The sequence below is a fragment of the Olea europaea genome, chromosome 20 (assembly GCF_002742605.1).
Source record: "Olea europaea var. sylvestris chromosome 20, O_europaea_v1, whole genome shotgun sequence".
Lineage (NCBI taxonomy): Eukaryota > Viridiplantae > Streptophyta > Magnoliopsida > Lamiales > Oleaceae > Olea > Olea europaea.
In genome coordinates, this window is record NC_036256.1 from 5838506 (window position 1) to 5849824 (window position 11319).

Here is an 11319-nt window from a genome sequence, read left to right on the forward strand (position 1 = left end):
TTTCACCAAAAAAAAAAAAAAAAAAAATCAAATTTTTTATTTTATTTTTCCTTTTACGAACATTAGAGATATAATTAAAATTTAATTTTCTATTGATTATATTTATTTTTATTTTTATTTTTCCCTCTTATTGTTTATCTTTATTTTCTATGAAAAAATTAAATTAGATTCTTGTAACTTTTTTTTCTTTTTTCGTGAAAAATATTTATTTTTTATTAAATTATAAAATTTTATATTAAAAATTTATAATTAAATTTAACTAAATTGGATCCACGTGAATTTTACTTCAAATGAAAGTCCTTAAATAGTCTTCTAAATTTTACAAAAGTTTATAAATATTTTAAAATAAAAGTCTTTAAAAATCTACGAAAAATTTTCAATAATTCTATATGGACCATTCTTGGTTGACAACCACCTGGTTGTCCGAGGGAGGAGGGGGCGTCACATACCCTATTGGACAACCAGGGGTTTGTCGAAAGGGAATTAAGCCTTAAAGTTGAGGAAGTAATCATTTTCAATAAGTCCTTGTTTGATCCTTATTTTCGAAAAATGAAAATTGGTGGAATTGTATTTTTATGAAAAATGAGTTGTTGAAAAAGGAAGAATAATTTTCGATTTACGTGTAATATTATTTTATAAATAATTTTGTAATTAAAAATAGAAAAAAAAATGAAATATAATGTAATGAAATTTATCTTGCGGCAAAAGGGGCTAAAGGTATGATTCATATGATTCACATCCGTATTCAACAAAAAAAAGTTTTAAAGCTAAAAGCCACTTTTTAAATCTTTATCCCCATAAAAATCATGTCTTTAAATCATGGTAATCTTTGGATGTCATACTGACAGAGATCAACCCTTGAACGACTCTCTTTTTTCACGCTGTTGGCATCAAATTTGGGGCTGTCACTCAAAAGTAGTCCGTGGATTTTGTTTAATCCATCCACTCGTTGTGCGCAGAAAATTTTCTATTTTCTCTTATCATCCATGTAAGTGTTGAGTCTCTGGCTGAAAAGCCTAATATTTCGTAGTTCTGATGTGAGCTGAGTGAATTTATTTATTCGTTTTTTAGATGTTTTGTGGCTAAACTATGCAGTTTGATCGGAGAGTAAAGGTACACACCTTTCTTTTTTAACTATAAATTATATTTTTGCAAAATCTAATTGGTGTTTGGTTGCTTGATTCTTGTATTGAAGTAATAATATGTGGGATAGAATTTAATATTTTGAGTTCTATAGGTTTGTATTTCCTGCATCGCTAGAATCCGTTTGTGTGTGTGTGTGTGTGTGTGTGAAGATTACATTTATAATTTCTGATATTTGGATTGAATTCAATTTCTAAAGGATTTAGGAAACTTATTTCGTATTTAATAATTATTACATTATTTATTGTTTATAGTTTTGTGAGGTACTTTTGGTTGTAGTTTCTTATTTCTAGGTTTTTTTCGTCACATCTTTTCTTTATGACATTCTTAACATAAATGTTTTTAACAATATTATGGAATAATTAATGTTATTGTAGATTGCGATGATTGGCAAAGTTAAAATTTAATCTTTATTTGCTATATTTCCGTGTGAGTGAAGATCATCCTTTAGTTGTGATATTTTTGTCATTTAATTGTTCTGGATATAGTTGAGCCGTTATCTTATTTCTTCCTCCTTTTGCCTTTCTTATCAATAAAATATTAAGCTACAATGTTATTGAAGAATCACCACTGACTTTGATGATTAATGAAGTTTCTATAGCCTTCCATTAATCTCTTTATCACCTGCTATATGTTTTATAATTATCGAGATTGTTTCATGCAACTTGTCGATAGATTTTGGGAGATTCCTAGCTTGCAGCCCACTGCCACTTATAGATAAATCTAGATTTATGGATAGTGCAATTCAACCAACTTATCAGTACTATAGAGAGGAGATTGTGCATGTATTATGGGATTGCATGAATGGAATTGAGTGTTTGAGTGGAGGGAGCGAAAGTGATTAAGAGAGCAGAGTCGTGCAGCAAGAGGTTTGTGCTAGGAATTGATTGTGTCTCAAGTGATAGAAAAGTGAGGCGTGCATGCTATAATTTTGTACAGTCTTATTGCATAAAAAGGGGTTAGAAAAAATGCATTTTACTTTGTGTTCACTTCAACAGCTATCATGTCAACATATACTTGGTTTGAGTTAAGAATATTTTCTTTTAATTCAGTTTCCAGATCTTTGAAATTAAGTTGCTCAAACATTTTTCTGAACTTGATATGAGGCGATATTTTGATGAAATGTTATTTATTTGTGATGTTGCAGTCATCTATGGAAGTAGATTTCTTGACAGAATATGGTGAAGGTAGCAGGTATAGAATTGATGAAGTGATTGGTAAAGGTAGCTATGGAGTTGTCTGCTCTGCATTTGACATGCATCTTGGTGAAAAGGTTGCAATTAAAAAGATAAATGATATCTTTGAACATGTCTCTGATGCTACACGTATACTTCGTGAGATTAAACTTCTTGGGCTTCTTCGTCATCCAGATATCGTAGAAATCAAGCATATTTTGTTGCCTCCTTCCAGAAAGGAATTCAAGGACATATATGTAGTTTTTGAACTAATGGAATCAGATCTTCACCAGGTCATTAAAGCAAATGATGATTTGACTCCAGAACATTATCAGTTCTTTCTTTATCAACTTCTTCGAGGCTTGAAGTATATACACACAGGTCTATGATTGCTACAGTTTTGTAGCTCAACAACCTCTTTCTTGACTTGATTGCAGATTTTTTCATGAATGGAATTATACAGACATACAATTATTTTAAGTTTTTTGTGAATGTTGACTTTAACGAGGTTATATGCTCTGAGAAATACTTTTATTTCATGCAGCAAATGTTTTTCATCGAGATCTTAAGCCCAAAAATATCTTAGCAAATGCTGACTGCAAGCTAAAGATATGTGATTTTGGCCTCGCAAGAGTGGCCTTTCATGACACTCCTTCCACAATCTTTTGGACAGTATGTTTTTATTCTTACTTCTTTCATTCATTGTTTCAATTTCGTACAACTTTATTTTGCACTTGAAGCTCCATATGAACTTAGAAGAACAAGGGATATATTTCATATCTCTAATTCACTTCTTACAGGATTATGTTGCAACAAGATGGTATAGAGCTCCTGAATTGTGTGGATCTTTTTTCTCTAAGGTGCAAATTTTTCTTGCTTATTTATATACAGATAAAATGACCTAACCATACTTTGTGATGAGAAGGGATTTCATTCTAATATATATTTATTTGCAATCTCAATACAGTATACACCTGCAATTGACATATGGAGCATTGGTTGCATATTTGCGGAAATTTTGACTGGGAAGCCTCTTTTTCCCGGCAAAAATGTAGTCCACCAATTAGACCTCATGACTAATCTGTTGGGGACACCGCCTCATGAAATAATTGCAAGGGTATGTGGTCATGATAGCCCTCTTGCAGTGTTGGGATTTAGAACTTCGGTTTCTTGTTAGCGTTCTTCTGCTGAAGCTGTATCGTCTGACAGATAAAAAATGAAAAAGCCCGGAGATACTTGAGTAGCATGCGAAAGAAGAAGAATATTCCTTTCTCCCAAAAATTTCCACATGCTGACCCGCTTGCTCTTTGCTTATTGGAAAGGATGCTGGCTTTTGATCCTAAGGATCGGCCCTCTGCAGAAGAGGTAAAATATTTGTTAATTTTAGCATTATCACGTCAGGTGTATGTCCTTTTTCTAAAAGAAGCTGGTTGCAAGCTGTCAGGCTCTGGCAGATCCGTATTTTAGGAACTTGGCAAAAGTTGAGAGGGAACCTTCTGCTGATCCATTTACAAAACTGGAATTTGAATTTGAAAGACGAAGGATAACAAAGGTGGATGTAAGAGAGTTAATATATCGAGAGATCCTTGAATATCATCCAAAGATGTTGAAAGAACATTTAGATGGAGCTGAACGTACAGGCTTCATGTATCCTAGGTATTTCCATTAGGACTTCTACTAATATATATAACATTCTTCTACGTGCATCTGAGACAATATCCTTTGATTTGAAGATCTTCACATCTTACTATTTATCACATGCAATTATTGGTAAAATTGATTAGTTTCAAAATTTGGTAATGTATTCTTTGTCATGGACTACATGACTATGAATTTGTGCCTGCTTAATATCACACCGAACCTCATGCTTATCAATAGAGGATTTAAATTCAATTAGATGTGTTGACTCATATTATTTATCCTTCGTTAATGTATTATATGTTCTCTTTTCCTTTAATCAAACTTCGTCATTTTTGGAACATCTAAAGAATCATTACAATAGCAAGATTCTAGATAATTCAATTATATGGAAGGTTTCTTTTGGGGACTTGTCCTATTTCTCAGGTGCTTGTAAATATTGTGTTCTTGCTTGTGTTTTTATGCATGTGTGTACCATCAGGAGGTTATTAAAGGAAAAAAAAATTCAATCCTAACTTGATTTTATTAGATAGTATTGTTGAATTTATAACCTGAAGTACTATGGTTCTGCCACTTAATTGTCTGGTATTAACTCACATTTATTTTAGGTAGAGGTATAGCTATGGTTCTGCCACTTAATTGTCTGGTATCAACTAACATTTATTTTAGGTAGAGCTATAGCATTTTCTTTTGGAAACTTCAGAGATTTATTAATTAAGTAATATGATATTCGGTTTACAAAATTCCTGATTGAGGTATCAGGAATTTCTAAGTAGTGTATATGGGTTTATGTTGATGGCGTATTTTTTTGCTTCAAATGTTATCAGCAGTTAAAGGACAACACCTTAAGAAACTTCTGTTTTTGTACGTCACATTTTTCTTCTCTACTTTCATATTGTCTTTCTTTTCCATTTTAAGTTTCTGTACCCTTCCAGAAGATAGTAATTGTGATCAGTAGCAATGCTACTAATTTCTTGTCTCTTCAGGTTAGAGTCTTACAGCATCAAGTTCATTCTATCTTGCCTCTTAACACCATATCTCAATGTTTCTATATTATCTTTCTTTGCAGTGCTGTTGATAAATTTAAGAAGCAATTTGCATATCTTGAAGAACATTATGGAAATGGAGCTGTTGCTCCACCTGAAAGGCAACACTCATCATCATTACCCAGGTAAACTGCAATGAGTGTTTTCGTATAATTCTATGATTACTATCAAAATTTGGCCTCCTAAGTTGTCAAACGGAAAGTTTGTAAATTTTTTATCCTGGTCATCGAAACTTGTGTGGATGCAGGCCTTGTGTAATATATTCAGATCACTCGACCAAGAAATTGGCTGATGTCACTAGTGATTGTTCTAAGTGCACCATTAAAGAAGTTGAGAATCCACGAGTGGACCAGGCTTCTATACTTCAGAGGAAAATATTTCCTCTACAAGTTCTTCCAATCATCCAAGGTATGAAATCTTTACTATAATTATAATCAACATCCGCATTGTGTGTGATGGATCTATTTGTTTACCTATCACCCTGATTTTGGTGATTGTTATTTTGCATTATATACTTCTCAAAAATCATGTTCTGTTTCTTGTCAGTGTTGATGGCACTTGCTTAAAAGTTGTCCCCCCTCTTTCTCTCTTCCCACCACCTCCACTCTTCCCTCCATTGTGGATCTCTTTGTTGTGTTTGCCTGCATAAAATATATTTCAAAGAAGTTCATGGATGAAAGAATCTGATCTACTTTTCTGTAGCTACTTTTTTAGTGGAATTTCTATAATAATGTACAAGCGTAGAACGCTTTGGAAAAGTCTATAGAAGCTTTTGAATTCAAACTTCAAATTATACTGTAGTTTGAGAGTACAAGTTCTTTTCACAAACAAGAGTCACTATGTGGTCTGTTGCATTAGATGTTCTTTGTTACTCTTCTTAGTTTTCTTTTTCCATGTCAACCGGATTTTGATGAGCGCTCGCCTTGTGACTGTCACCATTGTTGTTACCAGGAGAATTTGATGACCTCAAGCTTTGAGTCATGCTTTCCTAGATCGTTAGCAATTTTTGTCTGTTATTTGCAGTTTCTCTTATATTATTTAATGAGCTTATTTAGTATAGATAAGGTGCAGTTTTGTGATATCTCCAAGATAATAAGTACATGGCACAGATAATAAATGAGGTGAACTAAAGGTAGTGACTGATGTATTATTTTCTAATTTTTGCGTGTTGAGTTCCCACTCTATGGTATTTATTTCCTTTTGCTTTCACAGCAGGAGGTGCTGCTGCAAGGCATGGGAAGGTCATTAGTTCTGTGTTACACTACAACAATTCTGCAGTGGAGGGCAATGAACAGCATAACATGGTTATAAATCACGCAGTGCCTACTCAGTACATCGTTCCCAGATCTTCTTACTACGGAAATTACCCGGATTTTAAGAATGAAAGTGGAAATGATGTTAAGGATCGATCCTCCAGGCCGTAAATGGCAATAAAAGCTGCTACTAAACAGTGACAGTCGATTAGCATATTGGCAGGTTTCAACGTTGTAGACTTGCTTATGGACAAGAATGATTGAAAGTAAAAGGTTCGACTTAAATTACTTGGGATGATCTAGCAATGGTATAACAAAACTTGGCACAGATTCTCACCCATGATTGATGTTGGGCTGTGATACCAATCGAAATTTAAGGTTTGGGAAAGGATTTGTAGCTGAGGAAGGGTGACACAACTATTGCTTAAATTTACTGGTTTCTCATTTTCATTCTTTACTGTCATAACCGAGGAATCGGTTTTGTATCATTACATTTTCTGTAGCATTCTGCAATTTAACTAGGGATTAGGATCTTGTAACAATAAACTTTTCAACATCTACATAATATGTTTTGTTGTAATAACCATATTTGCTGGTTTTCATTTATTTATCATGTATTTTTTTTATTTTTTTTTGCCTTGAATACATGCACAACTGAATGCATTCTTACAAAGGCCAAAGTATGATTTTCTTAAACCTTTCAGAGGGTGCATTCACACTCTTCCGGCATGCTACCTCGGCTGATAAACAATTTATGTAGATTTTACGAACTGATATATAATAGTTAAATACTTATTTTCTGGAAAATAACTCTATTTACCCACAGCTGTTAGTGCCTAACTACTTCGGCTGATAGATGTTTCCAATCGTCACCTCACCGTTCAAAAAACCAATCCATTCCGTATTGATTTTTCTTACTTTACTCGATTTACTTAACGACATTCTTGAATAGCCTAAACCCATCACAAACACCTTCATATAGGCCACAACATTTACCTCATTTGGAAGCCTCAAATTTGTCAACTTTACCATTAAAATAAATCACCCAAACTATAATTAATGATCCGGAAAGCAAATTCCAATCTCCCCTTAGATTATTTAAATTTTTATTTTTATTTTTTATTATTTATATATAAGTATGTAAAAAATTGAAAAAATTATTTATATAAATAACTTAGTCGGGATGAAATTATGTTCTTAATCCTTGCTGAGAACAAAATCCCTCCCCCCGCCTTGATAACTTGAATTGAGGAAGGAGAGGGGCATTGCGAGGATGGAGTTGTACTTATTATCAGGGGCGGACCCACATGGGGTCATGTGGGGTCAGATGACCCCACAAAATTTTGGGTTTTTTTTTTTTTTTTTTTTTTTATATTCAAAAAATAGTTGTTTTAACTCGTTTTCGACCCACTTTAATACATACCAAATGAAAAACGAAAATATTGCATTCTTAATATCATTTCTAAGCATTCATGGCCTAGTTTTTCCCTTCTTAATGGTGTACAAAATGATCGACCAAAGCAAAAGATACGATGTATTAAACTTTTGACCCCACAACCCAAAACGGCTGGATCCGCCCCTGCTTATTATCATCCTCGTTTGTTGGAAAATCGATATTGAGTCGTCACTTTGGCTTTGGGTTGATCCAACTTGCAAGCTTTTTATTAGAGTTGATGTGATATTTAAAATTTTATATTTAAATGTTAAACGTACGAAAAAACACAGAAAATTCATCCCAATTGCCACCTAGCGTCTGTTTGACAACACTTAATTTTGGAAATAATTTATTATACAGTGATCGTGGGACGTGGGCCATTAAGTAGATATGTCAAGTCAGATCACTTACAAAACAGCTGCCAAATTTAGCCCTTTTTATTTGGAATTTTTATAACAAAAAAAAATTCTTTTCTGCTGTAAAATAATGAAATAATTATTGATAATTATCTATTTTATTTCAATTGTCTGTCTTATTTTGAACCCTATAAAATATAGGACATTGGTTCATAAGATGTGAAATGAATGGACATTGAGCATGATAAATTTTATTGATTATGATCGTGTAATTGATATGACTCATTTGAATGTCTTCAATTTTTTATTGATCTAAATGAAAATATTGACAATTTGATTGGGTGGCGTGACAGAAGATATAGATTAGTTTATTTGTGTTTCTATTATTTCCCTTTATTTTAGACATTTAATTTGAAATATGTTTTTACTTTTCGCCAAAAAACAAATTTGAAGTTTTATTAGGCATTGTTACTTTTGCAGCATTGAATTATGGTTATCATTTTTAAATTTAAATTTAAATTCAAGATTTTTTAAATATATTTATTTTGTTATATTTATAGATTCATGATGGATTGTTAAAATACCTGCTTAATTAACAGTGCAATTACACATAATATTCTTAAAGAGAAAAAATTTTGGACTTAATATTAACAGAAAATAATATTAATATAATATCAGTTGCATCGAATATCGTTGAAGGTTCTGAAAGAGCTTGTATTATTTTACCAAATAATACAAATTCTATATTGACGATACACTTTATTCTAACAAATTTCTTTTGTTTTAAAAATATTCGCAGCAATGGATATCCCATTAAGACAATGCAAGAAATAATGTCAAATGGCATTGCATAACATCTTTTTTATCTAGCGAGAAGAAGATAAAAGTAAAACACCATTACTCCCATTTGACATGTATTATATATTTATAAAAATGGTTGAATCAAATAATGTTACGAACTAGAAATTTGTTGACCCAAAGAGTCTCATACTTTGACATGATAGACTTGAATATCCATAAGCTATAATTATGCTTCAAATAACAAACAACTCACATGGACATTCTTTAACGAATTAGAAGATTTTTTTTACCTAATGATTATACATGTACAGCTTGTTTGCATGGCAAGTTAGTCATTAGATTTTCAACTACAAAGGTCAATATTGAATATTCAACTTTTTTGAAAATAATTTATGGGAATATATGTGAGCCAATACATCTACCATGTGAACCATTTCGTTATTTTATAGTATTAATTGATTCTTCTACTAGATGATCACATGATTGCCTACTTTCAATTAGAAGTGTAGCATTCGCTTGAGTACTTGCTCAAATCATAAAATTACAAGTGCAATTCTTTGATTACTCAATCAAGACTATTCATTTTGACAATACTAGTGAATTTAGATCACAAACAATCGATGATTATTGTATGTCAATTGTGATTGTAATTAAACATTCGGTTGCACATGTCCATACACAAAATTGTTTAACGGAGTCGTTTATTAAACATTTACAACTTATTACTAGACCATTACTTATGAAAACAAAACTTTCAACTTCTATTTGGGATCATGCCATACTACATGTTGCATCATTGGTTCGTATTAGACCAACTGCATATTATCAATATTCACCATTGCAACTGGCATTTGGTCATGAATCTAATATTTCTCACCTATAGATTTTTGGTTATGCGACCAACTCTCTATTTCACCCCTACAACATATTAAAATGGTCTATAGCGAAAACTTGAAATTTATATAGGTTTTGATTCACAATCCATTATTACGTATCTTGAACCTTTAACGAGTGATTTATTTACTGCACATTTTGCGGATTTTTTTTGAGATGGAGGTGGGGGATTGGAAAGGAGATAGGGTTGGGGAAGAAGATTAAATGGGTGGGAAAGGTCGATGGTGGCGATTGCGACCAGTGACGGTGGCCGGAGGGTTGATTTGGGTTGGGTTGGATTGGGTTGGTGTGGAAAATGAATCGTCACTATTTTCTCTTTCTTTTTTTAATTGAGTTTATAAAATTATTTTATGCTAAACTTGTAAAGTTATTATTTCACATTTTTTATATTTGATCAAAGTTAATTTTTGGAAAATACTATGTATACATAATAGTGTTTACATAGCATTACACCCCCTCACGTGAAGGGGGCCCACACACAATAAAATATTCGTGGACCCTTCTTCATGTGAGAGGGGTGTAATGTATTGTGCCTATCATGAGGTGTATACATAGCATCTCTCTAATTTTTTGGGTCAATTAGCAGTTGTAAAATTTTCATTTCGCATTTTTATATTTGATCAAAGTTCATTTTTTGGGTCAAAGCAATCTCCATTTGTTCTTTTATTGCAATAAAATGAAAATTTTAGGATTGTGAATGACACAAAGTGAAGATTGAAGTAAAGTTTGCGAAAAACAGAGAAGATTTGGGACCTACTGCTGCAATTATCCCTAAGTTTAAAGTTATTTTTTACGAAAATAGTGTTGACTTTTGCATGCATATCAAGCCAATTTGAACCCCATTTTTGGTTAAAAATACATTTTGAAATAGTAGATTGATAAAAATGGGTTGTTAAAAAATAAAACAAGCTTTAAATTTGCATGTAATATTATTTTATTGAAAAAAATGTATAATTGAAAAAAAAGAAAGGAAAGATATATTTTGAAAATAATAAAAATAAAAAAACAACCATGTTACTCTAACAGGGAGGGTGTCCCTCCTTGACCGATAATCACAATAGCAGTCAGGTCCCAAGTCTTTTTTTTTTTTTTTTTTTTTTTTTGCGTTTTTTATTAAAGTGGGCTCACGCTTGTGAATGAGTGTCAACCAAATAGGTAAAAAAATTTGTGGTAAAAGAGCTTTTTCCATAAAAAGGGCCAAATATGCATGTGCATACACGGTTTCGAAAATACTCAATTTTAATGTAATAACAAATATATACAAATTCATCATTCTTTTCTCGGGACAAAACAAAACAAAACAAAACAACAACAAAAATAATAATCATAATAATAATAATTGAAATGATATCATTGCTTTCGTTGAAGCAAATAATTATTTAAACTTTGAGAACAAATTGCCATAATCATGAAGAAAAATTAAATAATACACCTAGCATTGACCCAATGGAGGGTTGAATTTGTAATGTAAATATATTATTTTCTGGAAAATTGTTATGCTGATCCTGAACTATAGCCCTTAATAAATTTGGTCGCCAGCCTTTAAAAAGAAAATACCTTGGTCCTGACATTTCAATT

The 11319-nt window shown here is 32.0% G+C and overlaps 1 protein-coding gene across 7 annotated transcripts; it reads left to right on the top strand.

Annotated features, from left to right (window-relative positions):
• The first annotated feature begins 742 nt into the window (after positions 1–742).
• LOC111369491 (mitogen-activated protein kinase 16-like) lies at positions 743–6861 on the top strand. 7 transcript variants are annotated; one of them, XR_002698145.1, is made up of 11 exons: positions 743–1113; positions 2291–2699; positions 2863–2990; positions 3119–3178; positions 3286–3435; positions 3528–3683; positions 3763–3974; positions 5026–5127; positions 5250–5410; positions 6074–6134; positions 6215–6297. XR_002698145.1 is itself a non-coding variant. In XM_022991019.1 (11 exons), the coding sequence occupies exons 1-10, from the start codon at positions 1090–1092 to the stop codon at positions 6113–6115; spliced, it is 1455 nt and encodes a 484-aa protein (XP_022846787.1). In that variant the 5' UTR covers positions 743–1089; the 3' UTR covers positions 6116–6134; positions 6215–6861. The 7 variants fall into 7 exon arrangements, 6 of the variants coding, with proteins under 6 accessions (XP_022846787.1, XP_022846788.1, XP_022846783.1 ...); XM_022991019.1 differs by having other exon boundaries at positions 6063–6134; positions 6215–6861; XM_022991020.1 differs by having other exon boundaries at positions 6063–6134; positions 6218–6336.
• The last annotated feature ends 4458 nt before the right edge of the window (positions 6862–11319 follow it).